Source organism: Nothoprocta perdicaria, unplaced genomic scaffold, assembly GCF_003342845.1.
Source record: "Nothoprocta perdicaria isolate Ctin4 unplaced genomic scaffold, notPer1 scaffold_301, whole genome shotgun sequence".
In the NCBI taxonomy this organism is placed as follows: domain Eukaryota; kingdom Metazoa; phylum Chordata; class Aves; order Tinamiformes; family Tinamidae; genus Nothoprocta; species Nothoprocta perdicaria.
Window position 1 is genome coordinate 307,683 of NW_020455535.1, and position 22,030 is coordinate 329,712.

The window sequence follows — 22,030 nt, forward strand, 5'->3', positions numbered from 1 at the left end:
TTTGTTGTATTTGTTGTGTATCTGGGCCAAGTGTTGATGGATGCTGGAGAGGAAGGCTGCCCGCTTGCCTTATTCCGCTCGCTGGCCCCAATGGACATCTTGGAGAGACAGGAAAAGGCCTCTCTCCTGGCTGGGAGCAGCTGGTCGCGCAAGCGTTGATGGGCTGCTGGAGGTGTTGGTGGCACTGCAGACACCCAGCACTCATGCGGGGACCAAATGAAGCAGGAATGAAGGAGAAATGAAGGAGTGAAGCCAAGCTCCTGGGGAGACTCCGAACATGCAGTTAGACTGCGGGGGACACTGTAGCATGGGCCTGGTCAGTCACCGTGACTCAGATCTGCTGCAACCGCAACAAAATCGCCCAAGTGAGAAGCTCAATCCTGTTTTCTCAGAAAACGTGTTCAATGCACGAGGAGAACTCTGATTTCTGCAGAAGGCTCCTCTGAGGCGGCTTCTTCACGGCCCTCTTCCATCTGTCAACCACCCAGCAATGCTCTATTCCATTCAAATCCTCCAGCATTTCCCTATAAACTGTTTCTAGGCCTCATAAAGTACTTCTGTGTTATGTGTAATTTAAACTGTGAGCTTCCGATAAAATACCGTGCACACCTATGATGCTGTAAAAATAGTAAAAGGAAATAACGTGGTCTATCAAACGCTCAAGGCTGAAAACTCATTTAGTCCTAAATTATTTCTGTTATTATGACCACAGATATTTAAATGTGAGATAAATTCTTATAAAGTCAGTTGTTAATAGACACTATTAACTAAAATTTATATTGGTAATTTTAGATATTATTAACTGTATGAACTGATAAAAAGAAAAGCCTAATTGGAAAATGGAGATTAACTTCATTAAAGAGAACATAACGATGTAACATATCTTGTTTGACTTCTCTGAATAACTAGAGTTTTCAGCCAAGTTGCCTGGAATAAAAGTGTTCTCCACAGAGTTTTGTCCTTGTCACACTGCTGAATAACTCCTGGTAACTTCTGTCAGTATGAGCGGAAAGAAAAGTCTTCACAGAATTCAGGGGAGAGACATGGCCAAAAGCCCACCCAGAGCAGTGTGGGAGGCAGGGAGGGAGGGATGGATGGATGGATGGATGGACGGACATATGGACAACCTACTTTTGGACTGTAACGTTCTAAAGAAACAGAACAAAAAATCATCACAGAAATAAATGGAAATAAATGACATAGGGGAATCCCTACATCACAGTTTAGCAAACAAAAGTTCAAACTGAAAATACAAAACTTGAATTTTAACTTTACTAAAACTTGTTGGTACAAATGCTCCATATATATATAAAAATATTTTCATGGACACTTAATGTTCTTTTAAAGAGGTATGTAAACAATGTATAACAAATGAACTGCGAGAACTTTGTTTCTGTTCCTTGCAAAGTCCCGTTTATCAGCAAAACTAATGAGGAATCACTTGAGGAGAGATCCAGAGCTGTAATCAAAACAAGTAGGGAGAGAAGAAATAAAAAATTATTTTTATGTTTTGCTATTTCCCCAAGGAGAAGAAAAAACAAAAAACAAAGAAAAAACAAAAACAGAACAGATAATGACAACACTCTGGTAAAAACAAACAGGAATTCATTAGAAGCATGGCAAAACTTTTCATATTGCAGTACCTTCCACCTATTTAAAGAGAACGTAAATGTGTGGTCTGTTCTTCCCATAGTCCCAATGTTAAACCCTTTTACTGTCTTAATTTTAGCTCTATGCCTGCACTGTTTGTGTTTTATATTCTTCCAGGGTGGCCACCGTATGTGAAATCGGATTAAAGCCTGACGTGAGGACGCTCAAGAGCTCTGCTGCAAGGGACCTTGCCAGGCCCTACGTTAATGGCCATCAGATCCCAGCGCCGTGCTTCGTCATCCAGAGCAAACACAGAGCGCTCCCACAGAGATGTGAAATCTTATTTTTAGCCAATTTAGAGAGACTCTACTTTTCAGGGTCATTACTCATCGCTGCGACAACACATGGCTTAGCGCTGGCGCCTCTTTGATCTGGAAATAAAAATGAAGGATTCTAGATCATTACAGGTCCTTATGCTACTGGATGACCGAACACCGAGAAGCTAAACTTTGAAAGAGCACTTATAAAGAGTATTTGATCACTAATACCCACCGCGAGCATTGGGCAGCCAAGGTTCCTCAGCCCAAGTGCTCGGCCTTGGAGAAGGTGGAACTGCTTCCCACTTTTGGGAGACAGCACAACCTGAAAGCAGCTCCCTATAATACCTGAAAGATTGCCTTCATGCTGCTGGAAAGATATATATGTATGTATTTGCATGAGAAGAATATCTTTTTACTACACCAAAAAGGAAGCCCGTGGGTTCTATAGCCCCCGCTCTGAAGGAGAGTAGCTGCTGATGAATTAATTAGTACTGTGTAAGTGGCCTCGAGGATCTCTGCCCTGTGCAACGGGTGAATCACAGAGCGAGCGTTTGCAGGCAGGAAGGAAAGAAGCAGAGAAAACAAAATATAATGTTACCGTTGTCTATAACCTTATTAGTAAGTAAATCATAACCAAGATGTGTAGGAATAGTGTCAGATTTAAAGCATTTCACCCGGCTCCATCTGTCTCAATAGGAGCTCTCTGCGAGGCTCGTTGTTTGGGCTGACTTTCTCAGCAGGGGAAGAGAGCTGACTTAGACAGCTGATGTGACCTATTTTGCACGTATTTTAAGATGAGATGAATTACGTTCCCTTCACTGAGCACAGAGGGAGCCTAGATGAAAGCTTAGCCTAAATTGCTATTATTTGACTTGTTTTAGGTAGCCAGAGTGTTCTGACACAGTGGAAGTGGTGCTAGCCCTCTCTCTGAAATCAGAGTTACTGTGGGGTTATATATCTAGCCATAAATGCCAGTAAAGTCTTCTTATGGAGAACATTTAGCCTTTGTAGCAGAACGCAGGAGCCCGCTTTGCATTCTGTGCCAGACGCTCTATTTTTTTTTTTTTACTCATCATAACCAAGGCAGCACTTGCATAAATATGCACAGCCGCCCTTGCTGCTCCATAGACTGCTCTGATGCTGCAGGCTGAGCAATAAGGTAGGGCTCATTTTCACCCATTTATATGTTCCAGAGAGCTGACCTGTTTTTCTCATAGCCCATCTTACTCATCAAATTGCACTGTATTTGCTGAACCAAACTCCCCATCTCGGCTCCTGTGTAATCAGACAGAGTGGAGCCCACCAGTATAAAGTGAAAACCAGGACCACGGCCCCCAGTTGGACTATTTTGCTGTCTCTTTGCAAGGCTGTCAGCGACCACAGCAGGTGCAATGGTGAAACAGGTCAATGAGGATTCACCACAGCCTGTTGCTTCCTTGATCTGTAATCCAAACTCCTACTTGACTCAGGCTTACGGTGCAGTCGGAGGAGAGATGCTGGCCCGGGGACGCAGTGTGGCATGGACTGCAAGTTACTGGTCATGGGTAGACAGGAGGTTTTAAGTAGTATTTTCATGGGGAAACAAGATGAGAAACTACTTTAGAAATGAAAACTTGAGTAGAAGGCGAGATCAGGGATTTAAATCTACTTTGTATACATGACTGTACACAAGAGCAATGAGTGTTGAATCACTGAGGCTTTACTGCTATAAAATGAGTATCAGTGGAACACACAAGATTGTGTTGTTACAAATAAGGGAGTTACCCCAAATTCTTTGGCTGAGGAGTGGGAAAAAGAAATATATGCTGGGAGGAGGACTGAGCGGAGCCATGAGTGAGTGGGACAAACAAGCATCGGCCCAGAGTTGGGTGCCTTCACAAATGAAGGAATCGCTCCCCATTCCTTGGCAAGGAGGACAGAGGAGTCAGTTGGTCTCAGGTGAGAACGGGAGGCAGGGAGTCGGGTATAGGCGGGATGGGAAGGCTGTAGCTTCTGGGTACCCGGGCCAATGGGGAAAGAAGAGGACTAGCTGGTCGGGAAATAGGATAAACGGGGGCTGTGTGCTTGAGCAATACCAGAGACCCCACAGGGTTATGCCTGGTGGACTCTCTCTTTATTCAAATAAAGCTTTAGGACTCGTCTGCCTCCTTTTGGGACATTAGGGTCTTGACAGTGAGATTTTCTGCACAAGCACATCTAAAATCAGGAGCAAGTTCCAGAGCTCTGCTGCCCACCAAAGATTTGAGCCAGAGAACAGCGCCACAATCACGGGCATTGAGGAAGGAAGATTGGTGTATTTTCATAAATCCTCGTTGCTGCCAGGCACCGCCTGGTGAGAAAGGTGCAGCAAGTTGTTTCTACAGGATGTCACCAGAAACCTTTGAGCTGAAATCCTGACAAGACGCTGTGTGGGACCAGGACTTCGCCCCTGTGTTTATCATTGCTCTTTAGATCATCCTTCAGCCAATTAGTCGACCTTGTAATTGCATTTCTATGCAATCCATTTTGATTCATTTGTCAAACACAGTTTTGTGACATGCTGTGTCAAACGCTTTAGTAAATTCTAGATGCTTTAAATATGGTCCCTTCCCGTCTTCCACTAATTTAGAATTTAATTAAAAAAGTAATTATTTTTGCTTGGCATGATTTATTCTTTACATATCCATGTAAGTGACATTATTTTTTTAATTAAATCCAACTTCAAACCTTACATAACCCCATACGTTTTCTTTGACAAAGCAGGGCATTTTAGTTTCTGTTGTGAGAATAAAAATATTTTATATCATAGAAGATGCTCGATGATGTTTTTATTCTTGTGCTTTCCTGGTGCACCTTTCTCACACAGCACATTTCTGAAGCCAAAGAGCTACATGGCACATTATTATTGTATAGTTTTAGATTTTTACTAAGTATGCCCCAAATATAGAGACACATATAGTGAGATCAGACTTCTTTTTCTGCCATAAGTGAATGTCTGTTTGATTAAGTTACATATTATTTTTGCTGGTTTCATAAACCTCTCCTCAACAGAAAATCTTTTAATTTTCATCCCTATATATTCAGCCCACAGAATTGTCAGCTAATGGCATGTATATGCATGTCAGGATCTGAAGAGTTGTCTTGTCTCACATTTACACAGTCTATAGCTCATCCTGCCACAGGGATCTGAGATAAATGGGATAAATGCTATTTACAGATTCCTTCTTTCTCCATTGCTCATGAGGTGTCTTGGATTATCAGTGTCAGCTAGACTCTAACTCTTTACTGTTAGATGAGGTGAGTTCTGCCCAAAATTGGAAATAAATTGCAGAATAAAACCCATAATGCTAATAATCTGAATGCAATATAAAATATATCATTCAATGCAAAATGCTTGCAATAAATGTGATATGCCTCAATTTATTTTGTCTTCAATAAAATTACCACTATGAAAAAACTATACATTACAATACGGAATCTATACTCTGGACACAAATTCTTTTATGTCTATTTCCAAACCCATGGTATTTTAAGGATGTAATATAATGATGTAATGTACAATTGACATACTCATATTTTGTATATGTACTTCCAAGAGTGAATAAACATGAGAGTAAATGCTGAAGCTCTGGTGAATGCAAAGAATTTAGAACGATTACATTCAGCTAAAAATGGCATTAAAATAATGCAATTTCCACTGGTCTCAGACTCCAATAGAAACATTTAAAAATACAAAATGATTATCAAAATAGCAAAATTTTAAAACATGCTGATTTTATTTTAATAAAAAAGATTTCTTCAGCATAGGTGGGCTCCAATTGACCATATTTTAGGAAATATGACAGACATGTTGTTCCATAGATCACTGCCCGTTTCCCAGCGTCCGACCAAACACTGCAGTAACGGGAGGGCAGCAGCCCCTGCACATGGGACACGGCGCAGGGACAGCACCCACAGCCCGGGCCGCGAGAGCAGCGGCCACAAAGCAAACGTGAAGACTGCACTCGGTGCCATCGGTGCCTTCACGATGTTTGTCTGAGGGTGTTTGCTGAAAATGTAATAATTAAGAAGGTGAATGAGGCTGAGCTTGTTGTGTCTGCGTAACACGGCAATTTTTGCAGGGCTGAATTTTAACACCTTCCGCTTGCCCTGAAATTAAATCGACCAGCCTTTTGCTGGGAAAGAAATTATTTATGCAAAGTATCTTCAGCTTCTGTAAAAATAATTTACAATAAATACCAAGAGCAATCTTTAAAATCCTAAAAACAGAGAGCGCCATTTCATTCTTTTAGAACTCTTATATTGTCTTAATGCAGAAGAACGGAATCAGCATCGTGTAGCAATGGAAGGTCTGGTAAATTATTTCATACATAACTGTTCATATTTGCTTATAATTATAATTCACAGGAGCACATTCCTGCAATCAAGAGACTGGGATGCTCAGCATGAGAAAACATTTAGCACAGAGCATACTGCATGAGTAATTGCCTGTCAGGACGGCTTATTAAAGAGAAACCACGATTTTACAAGACAATTCTTGTATCTGCCTGTCTAATCTGAAGACAGATAGCTATAAAAATAAAAAGAGCTCAAGAAAAAAAAAAATATTTCCTGCTCTGAGGTTAAGCAAAAAGTTAAATTTTTGTAGCACTAAAAGAACTTTCAAGCTGTGAGACAAGCACTCTTACAAGCGCAAGCATAGACATTTTTCAATTAGGAAGTTAACCCTTGGTATTTTAGGGGTATTTATTTGTATCTGTTGACAGATGCTGTGTTTTCCTGCAGGAATGTAATGGGAGACGCAGGAGCTGCCTAGGGCAGGCTCTTGATTTGAGCTGGAATTGCTTGGAGACATTCACAGACAAACACGACTCTAAAATCTCACAAAAATACCTCACAATAATTTACCCTCTAAAAACATTCCTCTGGATTTCTTTAGTCTTCAGAAGGAATCACACGTCTTAGTAGTGATGCACTCCCCGCTGCCGGGAAAAGAGGAAGCTGAGTTTCTTTGAAGGACAAACTCGGGTTTATTTGTCTGTATTAGCTGGTTGCACTTCCTCCTCGGTGGCTCACGGCGAGTTCTTGGAAAGCAAGGACTTTGACTGGAGAGAACGGCATTTTTCAAAGTAATGGTATTATGTAAAAGTGGCTTTAATACTTGAGATGTAGAGACCTAAGGCCTGAAACCTGTTGACTCAAGTCCAGAGCCAAAGCCCATCACAGCCAACATTAGTCCTTCCAGGGAGTTTGGACCAAGGACAGGGCAAAGAGGCAGCAGTATCATGCCCCTAGATTTTGTGCTCTTCCTTCTGCCTGGATGCTGAGATCTTCATGGCAGATTTGGGACCGTTTATCCTGGGGATTTTCCACTGCGGAACACACTGGCTCATTTCATAGATAGTTCCTCACCATAAGGATCCATCAGATGGAAACATCTTTGGTTGTTGAAGGCAAGCGCTGGTCCTCTCCAAACAGCACACTTGATAATGTTTCACTTGACAAAAACTAATAAATATTTTTAATAATAATCCTAGAGAATTTAGAGCTAACAGTTCTCTCCAAAAATGTAGAAACTCCAGAAATATATTGTTTGGTTTGGAGGATTTATTAGCAGTTCTCAATACTGTAAATCTGAGCTTCCAGAAAAAGGTTGCAAACAAATTATTGGGACTTTCAGGAAATACATTAAAAACAGCAAAAGTAACAAATTAAGCTGGCCAGTGAGCAAACTGTCTAGACAAAGCTTCCATTATACGATTTAACAATCCCCTGCAAATGCTGCTTAAAAGTAAAATTGGATTCCTGCAGAGAATATTAATACTTCTACTGCAGTTTATGGCAGTATATATATATATTATGGAGATAGATGTACTTATTCATATACAGACAGTCAGATGAAGAACATTCAAAATGGACTGGGTAACATTGTATTTGACTCATCTAAGCGCAGTATCCTCACGAACATAAAAAAGTGACATTTTTATTAGCATAACAGGAGAGAATTCTGAGGTGTTTTTCTAAGCTGGACAAAAGGGAGGAATTCTTCCAGAGAATGATGAAGACATGGAGAAAGAGATTCATCTTTTTCTTTCCCTCCAGGAGCAGCAATGCACCATTTAGTGTTTGGTGGCCAACTGCAGTATAATCGGAAAAGAACTCATGGCTTGGAAAGCGGAAGCCTGAGACCGGGCAAAACGGAGGAAGTTTCTTCACTTTTCCAGGATCCCAATTTCGATTTCATCTTGGATTGGATGAAAAATGCATGAAGGAATATTTATGCCTAATTAAATTTTAAAATTGTCCCCATGAGCCTGATTACAACCTATTTTCTAGTTTTTCAGGTAATATTTAATGTTAATAGTCAAAAGGAGACCATACCAAAATCACTACAAGCTCTGGGTGGTAAGGCAGACAAGAAATAATCAAAGTTAAAATAGTGCCGCTAGGAACTGCTTGGGGTTTATTTTGACAGAAAAGCTGAGAAAGGAAAGCTGTATTTCTAAGCTTTCAGGGCTGAGCTAAAAGAAAAACTTGGCAGGAAAGGCTAACATTTACGCAAGATCAAACGCACGTGGTTGACTTTGCTTGCAGGTGAATAACTAATAGCGCCATTTCGGAGAAGCTGCTGTAGTCAGTGGGAGGCAGAGGCTCGATGGGAACACATCTTTCATGTCAACACGTCTTGCGTGTGGCAGCAGCCGCAGAGCTGCAGGACCCTGCCCAGAGAGAGGATCCGCAGCACAAGCTGTTGTGCTGTGGCACATCTGAGAAAGCTTCGAGACGGGCTCTTCGAAAAAATCCATCCTGCCACTTTTGCAGTATCATAGGAAAGCCTAGCAGGCCGCTTCGGATTTTAGAGCTGCCTCTTTGGAAGGAGGCCAGTGAGAGACAGAGGAGAGAGAATAGCTCCTGCTTGTGCCTGATCCATGGCCATCAGCCTACTGCAATTCTCCGGTGCTTGTCAGGTGGCTTCTGCTGCAGAGCTGCCCGACTGCTTTACATCAAGTGCTTGGTTTCTTACACTACATGCAGTCTCCTGGGCATCCTCTGATGCCTTCCCAACCTGTTATCCCTGCACCAATTCAAACAGATGCAAAATTGAGATAAAAAGTTACTGGGATGCTTTTCTTCTGCAAAAAATAGCACTTTTTTTATTGCTTGCAGGTCAATTCCATGAATCCTATCGAGAAGGAAAACTCTTTGTTACTGCAAAATCACTTTCATCGCGAAGCTTCAAATGCTTCGTACTTCAATACGGAGCTTTCCCATCCTGCAGTGACAGCTGATTCTGCATCACGTTTGTGTCACTACCTGCTGTCGCCTCGCGCTGCTCAGCACAAGAGCAAAGGGAACCCTGTCTGCCGAGCCACAAAGCCAAGCCTGCCCCAAACCTGTCACCTTTAGCCTTAGGAAAGTCACAGCATCCAGAGCTGACAGAAGCGGGCTGCAATTTTTGCCTTCTCAATTTTTCAGTCCCTGTCACATTTTAGAAAGTTGGCCTCAGTTTAGCACTTCATCAGTGGTAAAAGGGGGTGAGGACTGTGAGATGTTTCTGTCTCACAAGAGAGTTAATATTTGCTCAGTGCTTTCAAAATGTTAAGTGCTAAGCCAAGCCTTATTAACAGGACTAATGTGTGTTTTCTTCTTGAGCTTATACTCCTCTATCTGATCATTATCTATGATAAATAACAAATTCAGCAGGATATACTGTAGTCCCAGAAAATACCTTTTTCATTATTAAAAACAAAATATCACAATTTTTACTATGAAACTCAAACAACACAATCTGTCAGGTACTAAATCACAGGTCATTTGAACTATATAAAGCTAAACAACCGGTCTCTGTGAATGGTTTCCTGACAGCTTTTTTTAAAGAACATTTGTCTTGCCTGTTAGCGTTGCCAGAGATTATGTAAATGCAGTTCAGCATTTTACTTAGAGTATAAATATTAAATATATGACAAATGTGCCAGTAAAGTTTTAATAGCTAGGTTCTGCTGCTATTAAGGAAGGGTTAAAGCCCAGCTCTGCTTAGTTACTCATGAAAAAATTTGTGTGATGTGCAATCTGCACCACTTCGCTAGGGTTGCTAGGCATTTAGTTGCAAATGCAAAATAAACCTTGGATGGGAGAAATTTGGGGCTGCAGTAAAGCTGAAAAACTCCACAATTGGTGCTGCAATTTCCTGCCCAGGAGCTGCCAGGGCTTCCATCCCGCAGGAAGGAGCTTTTGTCCCCGCCACCCATGTGGCAAACGCTGTCTCAGCTGCTCTCCTTCCAAACCAGTCCCAAGGGCTGCAGTTAGAAGGTGGCCCAGGCTCTCTTGGAGACCCTGCCCACCAAGTTCACATGACTAAGGCATCTGTTCTGCCCCAGCCCAACCACTTATTTGTCCATGGCTGAGATTCCCTGCACACAATCAATCCAATGAACACCCTACCCTAGATGATGTGTGCAGACCAGGAATAGCCCCTGCTCACGCGGATGGGATGGTGCAGAGCGCTCAGGGGTGGAGAAGACCGACTCTTCTTCACTTCACAGCGTGATTTTGTTCAGAAGATGCAAAATCTTCCATTCCAGTATGTCCAGAAATCAAAGCTTCAAAGCTTCTGTTGCATTAGAAACACTTGCATTCATTGTAGCACTTTAAAGCTCATCTAAAATTTCTTTATTCTGGAGTACAAGATGAAATAGTAGGGTATAACTTAAGCTATAGTCATGATTATCATACTCTTCCTAAAATGCATCACTTTAGAAACCCTTGTGTATTTGGAAAGAACAACCAAAAGATTTGCATTTACACATTTGCATTTAAGCAATATACTGAAAAGCACTGGAGCTGTTTCAGAAAGAACATAACTTATAAAGCAATTATTTTCATTACATACAAATGAACTCTATTTTTAAGTCTAAACCCAGGTAGTTTAATCAAAAATACTACCTAATAAGTTTATTTCCTTCTTTCCAGAGTTTAAAAAAACCCACATAATATTCCTAAGATGTCCCATTCATAATTGGTAAACAAAAAATTCAAATGCAAGAAAGAAATAAATGCCACTTAAAACACATTAGAATGGAATGAAGAATACTCTGTAATCCATGAATAACTGGAATAATCTTTTAATAAGTGGAAGACAGGAAACCAATAAGATGAATGTAATATATGTCACCTGGGCTATAGAGCCCTACAGAAATTCAAATGCTTCAGCTGGCAATGGCAAGAGGGGCCATTCTGCACCTGGGGTGTCGGTTATTCTAAATGTTGTTCTACCAGAAGAAAAGCGTAAAAGATATTATTAGATAGTAAATAAGCAGCTGAAAGAAAATTCAGTCCTGGTTTCTTAATTCTTCCTGAAAACTGTTCACATTCATCTGGATGAGATCCCCGAGAAAATCATATGTATCAGGTATATTAGGACTAAGGCTGAAAGACTGAGGTAATTTCTTTTTCATAAAATTACTTGCATTTATGATCAAGAACAATAGATTCTAAAAAGCAGCACTCTTTTAGAAGTGTCTTTCCATCAAGTCGAAAGCATCTCTTCCTTTGTGCGTACTCGAAGAGGGTGGACAGGCAACTATTTATCAGAGAAATGATGTAGAACAGAGAGGTCGTTCGCCCCAAATGAAAACCAGGTAGCAAAAATAGATGACAAGCATCTGGAATGGAAGCACTAACATTGCCAGCAGAATACTTCTGGTAGAAAGAGAAAAGCAAAACAGTTATTTGTTATATGATTTTATGTATTCCACATCAACTCCTGGGAGGAATATTACTGAGAGGAATTTGCACTGTACATGTACAATAACTACTTATATATGTTGACTGAAACTGTTGAATTTACTTACAAGGCTTGAAAATGAAAAAAAAGAATTACAAAAATGGTGATATTTATCTGCAATGGAACAAACATTCTTCTTGTGTAGTCATATGCAATAAGTATGAAATATAACTTACCGCATCTGTACATTTACAGAGTATCTTTTATTTATTGCAAATATATTTCATGCAGGGTAATAGTTCTGTTCTCATTTATCCTTCTCAGAAGATACTTCCAATCTGCCTGAAAAGAATTCCAAATATCATTTGTGGCAAATATTGCATTTGGATTTCTTGAAGCTAATTTTATGAAAAAGAACGTTTCTTTGTTCCTGAAGTGCCTCCTAAGTCACCATCTACATTAAGAAATAAGGTGGAAATCCAAAGAAATGACATAGTGATATGATAAAACTTTCAGTTTTTATGAAAAGAAGGATTTTTCAGTTCCCTTCTCATAAATGAAAAAATATATTCACAGCATGAAGAAACATATTATGTCTAAATATGTAAAATATGTCAGCTAGAACATTTTACAGTTTAATGAAAAATATTTTTCACAAAAATACTTAATCTTATTTGTTTGCTGGAGAAAAATAGAAATCTTTTACTTTCTCAGTCTTACATCCTGTCTCATTACTGACTTTTTTTTCCCTGGTTGTAAAAGCTAGCTGCAGAATATTTACACCTTGTGAATTAGGAGCAATAGTTTTTACTGGCTATCAAAATTTTAATGGCGTCAGTTCTGCTTGTTACCTATTTTCATTAAAATGAAAATGTTGACAGCAATACAAGGAATAGAGGCCTTCACGGAGAGCAGTAGGGCTTTATGTTGGCCATGGGATTACTTGTGTTGATTCCCTTACAGGATGACGGTCAGATACTTTTCCTAACTGCTATCAGAATATGTTATTTTGCATATTTTATAATACAGGAGTTTAATGGGGAAGACAGAGCTGTAAATAAATCTTTGATGTTCATTCTAGTGAACGTGACAGTTCCTTCCTTTGGGCTGTGTTTAATCTCAGGTATATAAAATTCCCAGTCGGTGTGGATATACACGCCCATACACTTACTGAGTAGCCTGCATCTGCAAGAAGATTTAATTTAACCCTTAGTCAACACTTGAAGAAACAACCACAGTTCTCTCATGAAGGAAAATATGCTCTTTTCATGTCCCTCAAAACAGAAGAAAACAACAGTCTAAATTTCAGGTTTGACCCTTCTGAGCCAGAGAGGAGAGCATCTAGCATCAGCTCACTTCATTAGCTAATTACAGTCATTCCTAGGTTTAAATTAGCACCATAGTGTGTTGCTTTTATCACCTCTTCACACCTTGTATCTGCAGGGCTACTAGTGTGCTCAGGGACGCAATTCCTGGTTTTCAGCAGTCTAAGAGAAATCACAATCCCAGTAATGGTTCATTACAGCAATAGCCTTAAAGACATTTAGACCACAACTGAGCTGTTCCAGTCTCGTCTCCAGCTTTTGCACCACCACAAAAATATGGTATAGGTCATATGGTCCTCCAAAGAGGATCCACTTCATCCTTGGGTTTGTGGCATGAGGTCTCTCCTTTGGTGGAGCAGTAATCCTAAAAAATAATGGACTATGTGCCTTTATTCCTCACAAGCTCCATCCTTTTGCTTTCCACTGAGTTTCACACCTATTTATTTTTTTGCTGTTAAATTAAAACTTTAATTTTCATTTTATTTCTGTGTCACGGTCACAGGCTTTGCAGGAATACTGGGACTGAGACCTGAGGAACAGAATGGTCGTTAGCCCTATTGGTGCTTCGTTATCAAATGAAACCATCTTCCTCATCAGCTGCAGAGCTAACCGGGTTTAAAATCAGGTGCTTCTAATTGTTGTGAAACGACTTAATTGTCAGTGAAGACACCCAATGCTAGTCTTAAATATCAACAGAAAAGTTGTTTCAGGTGGCATCTCTGGGAAGGAAACCAGGTGGAAGTCATTGAAGGCCAGAGAGGAAAACGTGGGGACAGAAAAGGCTTAAGATGAGGGTAACAAGGAAAGTTGAGCGTTTAGCTTGCAATAAAGAGAGAACAGGAGCTAAAAGGAGACAAGAAATTGATTAATTTAAGGCAGGTAAGTCCACAGGGAGCCGGGGGGTTGCTGGGTTCCTCTGGGGACCCTAAGAAGTTGAGGTGCACGGGGACCCTAATAGCAACAGGCAGCTCTGAAGTGACAAACAGGGAGCAGCCTGGTGGGCTTCCCCGGGAGCCCCACCCGGGCCTGGCGCGGGTATCGGGGCAAAAAGGGCGAAAAAGGAGACAAAAGGCGGCGCGGCGGGTCGCGGCGGGCAGCCCGGGCCGGCCCGGCCGCTGGCTCCGCCCGCACCACATGACTCCGCCGCCGCCGGGAGAAACTTTTCCCGTCCCGCCGCTGGAAAATGGCGGCTTAAGGAGCGGGGCTCTGGCATCCCCGCCCGCCGCGGCGCCCCGCTCGCTCCCCCTCTCCCCCTTCCCCCCTGCTCGAGCCCGCGCCATGACCCGCTGGGTGCCCACCAAGAGGGAGGAGAAGTACGGCGTAGGTGAGCCCCGCGCTGCCGCCTGTTGCGCCCGCAGCGCCGAGCCGAGCGGAGCGGAGCGGATCCGAGCGGGCCGGGCCGGCGGGACCGCGCCGGGCCGGGGCGCCGCTGCCGCCCGGCCGCTGCTTTCCCCTTTGATGCCCCCGCGCGAACGGCCCGGCCGCCGCTTTCTTCTTCCCCCCGCACAACCGGCCTGGAACTTGCTTAGACTTTTCTTTCCTTCCTTCTTTTTTTCTCTCCTTCAGCTAAGACCTTGCAGCAGGCTGTGACTCTGCCCCGCGCCTCTCCCTGAGGCGCCGGGGCGCTGGCAAAGCCCACGGGACACCCCGCTCCCACTAAATAACAGCGGTGTGAGGTGCAAAGAGCCTGAGTCTTGCAGAGTTTGAGGCCAGCGGGGCGATTTCTGCCTCCCCAGAGCCCATTCCCACCCCAGCGCCTTCCATCCTGCTCGGACAGAGTGGGATTGTGGGATTTATCCCTGCTTGGGGATAAAAAGCCTCGGTTTGGGCCAAGCTGGGCCCAGCGGGTGCACGTCGGTGCTACCTGGAGGCCTGTCCGGTTTTATTTTTTTATTTATTATTTTATTTCTTGCCTTGTCCTGAACAAAAGCAGCTCTTGGGGATCTGAGGGACTAGAAGGTCCCTGCGGGGCTGGAGCGCTGCGCTTCACCGCTCTGCTCGGACATCCGAAGTTTAACCGTTTCCCCTTGCTCCTGTTTCCATGTTTTCACTTTTGTCCGTTTCTGCGTTTTCCCTGTTACTCAGCTTTGTGTCCACAACTTAAATAACTAGCGGGAAGGGGGCTTCCTGGGTCTGAACAGAACCCAAGTTAAATTTTAGTAATGAATTCTGATTTTGGTTTGTATGTCCCTAGAAAGCCAGGGCGTGACTTCTGAAGGGTCATTCCTGTGTTTACACTTGGTTTACTGGCAAATCCTACCTGCCTGGGTGGATCTTTCTGAGAAATCTGAGTAATCTTAATGTCAAGAACTCAGTAAAAGTGTAAGGAAGCCAAGATACAGCTGGCAGTGGGTCATTAAGGGTCACAAATACCTGATTTATGGGGATTTGGGTATTACCAGAAAGTCCTGGGTCTTTCTGAAGTGTTTGGATGATGTCGAGAATATTGTAGCATGGGCTAGGGTTGCAGAGCCAGCTTTTCTGTGTGATGGATCAGGTTCTTGAGAACTTCAGCTGCATCTGAAGGGGCAAGGGAAGAAGTGTATGGGAGAGTCGGTATATTTCAGAATAAACTTAAACTACATTTGGACTCCCCTGTGGGGAAAGTGACGCGTGGTTAGAGACCTCCACAGAGATGTGAGGCTCAGTTCACTGGTCTACAAAGCAGCGGCTCGTGTTTGCCTTGGGAGACTTCTGAGGCTTTAACTCTGGAGCAGGCTCACAGAGGTGCTCAGTCTGTATAATCCTCTCCTTTGTCCGCTGCTCTTGAGGAGTTTGTCACGGTTTCTTATAGCAGCTTTTTCTTTTTTTCTCTGCAATAGTTCTTTTCTTTTTTTTTTTCTCCTCCAAGACAGCTGTGGATGATGATCTGTTGGAGGTGAAGTCAGTTACATACAGGTGTGTGAGAGCTCAGGTGGACTTATCTTTGCTATGAGAGAAAGTGGTATTTAGAGATGGTGAGATTTGGCTGTTTCATTTGTTTTTGCTCTTCTGGTACACCCTGATTTTTTGGGGGGATAGACATCCTGTTTTTCTGCATTATTGAGCTTTCTTCTAGGGAAGATTAATATTCCATTTGGTTGCATGTGTTTGACACATCTTGTAGTATCGAGCAAGGCTGCTTCTGTGCGCTGCCTGATTTCTGGCATTTCATTTCTGTGCTAGATGTGGGAATTACAAGTTGGGGGGAACGGATGCAGTGGTTAAGCAGTCCCAAAACAGGAATGGAGACTGCAACATCAGGGTGAACACTCAGAAAAGAGAATTTTCTTCCCAGGTGGTTGCAGTGGTCAGTCCTGGAGCAGTCTGGTCGGATAACTGACACTGGAGCAACAACACAACACGGAACATCAATTGCTTCTTAAATAGGGTCTTATATGGAACTGCTTCTCGTGATAAACGTATACATGATGTGTAAAGCAGAAATAGTAATCAGCAGGAAGGTGTTCTTTTGTTTGTGGGTTTTATTGTTGATGCTGTGTACGTTAACTTCTTTTTTTGTTTCTTTGGCTCGGGTGTTGTATGCATGACTAGTGTTGGTAACAGCCCAAGTTCCAGACCCACTGTCTCTGATATACTCGGAATCCGTGATTTGAGTTACCTCTGCCAAAACTGCAATAGCAGACTAGTATTTTGGGGAATGCTCTTTCTGCCTCACCATCTTCACCAGGTAAGGTGGGCTTTGTGAATGATGCAGCACGTCCAGTGTCTCTGCACGGCGAGACACGCCGCTGCGGCGGGCAGCGTTATCTGGGAGCACAGCTGGACGTGACTCAGCCTCGCTTCCTGCACCAGGCCCACGGGGGACGCTGCGTGGGGAATGGGTGTGGATCTAACGGGATAATAACGGGATAATGCTGATGTAGGGAGAACCATCTAAAATAGGAAAATGATCAGCTTAGCTGGAGGAGGTTTTCTCCTCTCTCGCTGTGTCTTATCCTGCATGTCTAAGTTGTATGTCCTGTTTTTTTCCTGCAAGTTGTTTAGAAAGGCATGGAGTGTTGTTGAAATGGGATGGCTCTTGGATGAAGGCAGCCAGCCTTTCTCAGCAGCGGCACTGGAGGTTTCAGAAGCCTCCAGTTCCTTGGGTCCACGTGCGCCTTTGGTGCTGTCTCCAGGGCTGTGGAGTGCGGCTGTGTCCTCTTTCACTTCGTGCTTTTGCTTTGATGTGGCTAGTAGTTTTAGTAGTATATCTTTTAATAGTAATTTTGGATCTTCTCCCTTACGCTGATGGAATATAATGAGCTGCAGCAGGTGTCTGTGAGCCTAACCAGCACTTCTGAGTATCAGAAAGTGAGCTCAGTAACTTCCAAATTTCCTTTGGACTTAAAACCAGGGTAAGAGGTAGAAATGCTGCTGTGGTGGTTACCTCAGATGTGATGTTTAAAATGTCATTTTGTTGAAGAGCCTGTGCGAGTATGGGATAGCTGGAGACCCAGTGCGATGTGGGTGGCTGTTGTGTTTTTGTGGTAGGTCAAGAAGGCTCTGCCTCCTTAGGGAAGGTGCCCGGGTTTGGGGGTTCATAACATTCAAGGGTTGATCAGAGATCCATGGATGTAGGGATCTCTACAGAGCTGCACTGTTACCTTGAAACAGCATGTGAGGTGTGAATAAGAGCTTCCTCATGCCTTTTATTGCCTAGGTATGCCATGGGCACTGGCATTTTAAAATAATATAAACCTCTGTGACCACATGCGTGTGGCCATTGCCCTTTGCTGTTTCATGTGGAGGTGCTCACGTGCTGCTGCTGCTCGTGGTAGGCCCAAGCCCTGACAGGTCCAAGCGCAGGCAAGTGCAAATGTGCATGCAGTGTGTGATGCTGCAGTGCAGGCTGGCAGGTTTTCCCTTATTCAGGGTTGGTATCTTGCTGTGCTGCTGGCTTTCTGGAAGGGAAGAGCGTTTTATGTGAGTTAAGCATAGGCCTAATGCACACGAGTGTGTTTTCCTGAGTGTTATACCAAGTACTCTTATTAATAACGTGTGCTGAAGGCATGAGTCAAAGTTTCTGTGGACTTGGGAGCCTCCTGAGCTCTTTCACTGCTAAAACCGTAAAGTCCAACTACATGTTACTCTTGGTTGAAGGATGTGCAGAGCTATCTTTTCTGTCTGTGGCTCTGAAGATAAAAGTTTTTGGTGAAGAAATAGGAGGGTATCTCTAATATTTTAATACTAAGTATGACTGCTTTTGGGGTTAATGCTCAGGATTCCATTAAATTATGGAGCCTGATTTTTATGGCATCGCCCAGCTCTTGTGCTGCAGGAGTTGTCCTTGTGGCCAGGCTAGTAACAGATTTCGGTGTTTTTATCACAAATTAACTTTGATTATTTTTGAGGAAGCGCATGCAAATTGCTGGCCTCAGAAGTGACATGCTCTGATTTCTACAATAGCAAAAACCAAAGTTGTATTCCTCTTAATGCCTTGCTTATCGCAGGGATGCGTTGCAGTGCTTCACCTCTACCAGCAGCATGTGAAGGATGGGCAGGGTGCTGGTAAATGAAGGCTGTTCAGTTGGGAACCAGCTACTATACTTAATGTGACTGTAGGTGTGTGTGGGCTTACCCCAGCTACTGGGGAGCTCTCGGTCGATGAAGGGCTCCTGCCGCAAGCAGCACATTGAAGAGGGATAAACTCGCTGCATGAGTGGGTGTGAGGTTCTCTGCTTCTCTATTTATGTCCTCCAGGTCAGAGACAAACTTAAAACCAGTGGAGCTCTGAGAAATTGTAGGATTCTTGCAGGGATTTAGCAGAAATACTCTTTTTCTCATTGATTTTTCTCTAGTATGTTATGAAATGTATTTATTAAGCACTGCCTGTTTCCTATGTCCCATCACTCTTAATGCTGTATTTATTTTTAATTGGGAGATTTTGGCTCTTGGGTCCTAATATGTAAACACTTAGAGAAATGAGAAGCCTTAAAATGTACTTCAGTTTAATGGGATGGCCTTATGGCAGACACGCTCTTTACCCAAGTGTCCTTACTGCAGATGATTCCTTATGCTTTATAGCCACCTGTGGAAAGCCTTCAGTGTTTGCAGTGGAAACAGTTAATTGGCACTGTGACTTTATAGAGGCAGTAAATTAGCCTGACCTTCCTTCACATGAGTTTACTGCACATCTGTCTGGAAGAGGTCTTTAATGTCTTTTTCCAAAATTTTAAGCTTAAAAAACACGTTCTACTTTGATCCTCGAAGATAGCTGGTGGCTTTATTCTGTTATCAGCTGTTTGGAGAGGACATCTCACACATTTCTGATAGGCAGCTGCCTCAGGGAGTGAAACACCGATTTGGAGAGTAAGTTTCCGGTGAATGTGAGAACTTATCCACTATTAAGACACCTGCTTCTGTAGAAACGAAAGGGAATTTTCTTAAAACCAGGACTTGCACACAGGTGTCAGTGCAGTGGGACAAGATACTTGTTCAGGTTGTTCTTGGTTCAGTTTGAGTTTGGACTGGGAGAGGGATGTTTCTCAACTTCTGCCTTGACTTCAGGCAGGTTTTAGTGGCTTTTCATGGCCTTCCTGGTTGGGTAGTTGTCTGGCTATAAATATTTTTAAATTAGGGCATTGTTGCAGTTCTGGTTTTAGCTGAACCGCTTGCTGTACCTGGCACAGCTTTTCCTGCTTGGCAGGGTGCAGTGGGTGCAATGACAGGGTGCTGCGGCACCCGGCAGGATAGGGTACCCGGCCCCAGCTCCCCGAGAAACTCGCGCTCTGCCTTGCAGCCACGGCCGAAAGCACTGCAAAAACTGTGTAAACTGCAAAAACTGCCTCTGGAATACGTGCTTTTCTGGAGTTTGTCCAATATTGGCCGTGGACAACATGGAGAATCTGGATATTTAGCAGTCTTTTAGGAGTGAAGTCCGATATGTTTTGTCCAGTACCTGTAATTGTGTTAGCTTTGGCTGCAGGGTGATGCATGCCAGTGCCTTGAAGCTCAAGGGAGGAAATAATGCTAATCCGGTTTTAAATTTACTTGCTTAAGGATGTGTCAGTTTGTTTGTTACCCTCAGCTTGCTTGGAGTATGAAGCCCCCATAAAAGGCTCACGGGCAGCAGTGTCTGCCATACCTGCTCTCCCTTCTTTGGGGGCCTTCCAGCTCCTCGGAGGGGGGATGGAATATTGATTGCTTAGGAAGTTAGCATGTGACTTTTGTGGGATTGAAAGCACTTCTAACTCTGTTCTCTAGCCTATGGTAGATACCAAGGCTATTTGTAATGATAATTATTTGAATAGTGTTTTAATTAAATCTTTAATGAATTATTGCAGTATTTTTTTTCCTCCTCTGACTTGGAAGAAAAATGAAATCTTTCCCAAACTAAATTTAAAAAAAGTTCTGAAGTAATTTTAATAATTTGGAAACTTTATCTGTGCTTTAACCTGTAGTTATGGAAAGCCTTTATTTCTAGCATAACTTGATTTATCTTCCCATGTTTCTATAATTTATGCATTAAATCTGATTTCTGGTGTAAAGGCTCCTGTAATACAAGCAGCAGCGATTTTTGAGTTTCAGAAATGAGATCTGGTGCAATGTAGTTTCACTCCCCATGGGTGTTGGCAGGAGGGAATGGGCTCAATGGGAGCACCTGGGTGGTTCGGTTGGCTCGTCCCTAGTGTCTGCCAAGGGTAGGAGGTGTTTCCAGCTGCCCGAGTGCTGGATATCAGAGATGAAATGAAAGCACCTGCTAATGGAGAAAACACTCCCGTGGCAGACACGGAAACAGGGTGTCTGTGAGCCTGGGCTGCGTGGAGTAGCTGGGGATCCTGGAGCTGGCACAGCTCGAACACGGGTTGTGAGCGCCACAAGGGAGGCGGCCGGTCCAAATCTGCTGCACTTGTGACTCCAGCCACAAAGCTGGCCAGTAAATAACTGCACCTTATCAAGGTAATTACTTGGGATGCTTGATAAATACTTTTACATGAAGGAGAAGTTGTGTAAGAACTTTAAGAACTAGGTAGAAATAAGGTTAAGCATGTTATTCAGGTCAGGGAACATGTAGGTAAGGAGGGTGTGAGCCCTTAAATGTTTTCTCTTGACTTAAATGTTAGGTTTCTCTCCTAAAATATGAGCATATAAATAAAAACTAACATCATGATGTTAGGGAGAGCAATTCTTTTATTTCGTATTTTCTTTAGCTTGGAGTCACGTGGGAGCGTGTTACCAGTTTGGCTGCTCTGTGTCAGACAGTCTGTGACTCACCTCGAATTCAGCTGTGTGGAGAGTAGGGGCTGAGACTGAGGTCTGTGGTGCTCAACGGGCAGAGGTGGGGATGCCGGGGACCCGCTCCCTTTGCTGGGTATCTGTTGGCCTGTGCTAGAGAACTCGGCCATCCATTGCTGGAAAACGGGGTTGTCGCGCAGAGTTACCTGAAATAGCCTCCGAAAGGGGAGGAAAAAAAGGAAATTAGAAGCTTTCTTACATAACTATAGTGTCATCTACTTTTGCTAACAATTGTCTAGCCGCTCGTCATGTTTTTGCTGCTATGCAGATTCCATTTTTTGCAGGCACCGTTTTACCTCTTATTTTACTGCTCACCTCGTTGCTATATTTTGCCCTTGTATTGAGTGGAAATAGTGTTTTTTCTGAAGGAAAAACAGGAAGAGCATTAGAGCCCCCATCCTCTTTTGTGCAGTGACCGCCTGTAAGCCCTGTCTGCACCTTTCCAGCGTGGGCTGGGGCTCTGCGCTGCCAGGACACCCGGGTGCCGAATGAAACCCTTGCTCTGCTTTGTTCTCCTTTGTGTTGTGTCTATCGGTTTGTTTTTTCTGGTGCCTTTTTGACCAAATGATTGGGTGGAGTAGACTTAGGATGCTTGAAATGCTCTCATTTCATATTTTTTATTTTTTTCCTGCCTTCTCTGAGGGATTGTTTTGCTTCTGTGGAATTGCCTGAAATTTCCACATGAAGGCAAGTGGTGCAACTAGAACAATTCTAGTGATAGCATTTTCCATAAGCCAGTCGAAGCAGAAGGTTTGGAGATATTTGAGCTCCAGTGCAAGCAAGAGCTTCTCTAGCAGGTTTGTGCTCTGTGTGGCAGGGTCTAACTTTGCTCTTTCCATTGGCAGCGCGGGGGTCTCTACCTGCTCCCTGTCTCC

At 43.2% G+C, this 22,030-nt stretch overlaps 1 protein-coding gene across 1 annotated transcript in view; it reads left to right on the plus strand.

Annotated features, from left to right (window-relative positions):
• The first annotated feature begins 14,204 nt into the window (after nucleotides 1–14,204).
• DOCK1 (dedicator of cytokinesis 1) overlaps nucleotides 14,205–22,030 on the plus strand; it is a 201,858-nt gene continuing 194,032 nt past the window's right edge. Inside the window, exon 1 of the mRNA XM_026042441.1 lies at nucleotides 14,205–14,262. Coding sequence (XP_025898226.1) covers nucleotides 14,217–14,262 — 46 coding nt within the window. The 5' untranslated portion in view covers nucleotides 14,205–14,216. The remainder of the gene's footprint in view (nucleotides 14,263–22,030) is intronic.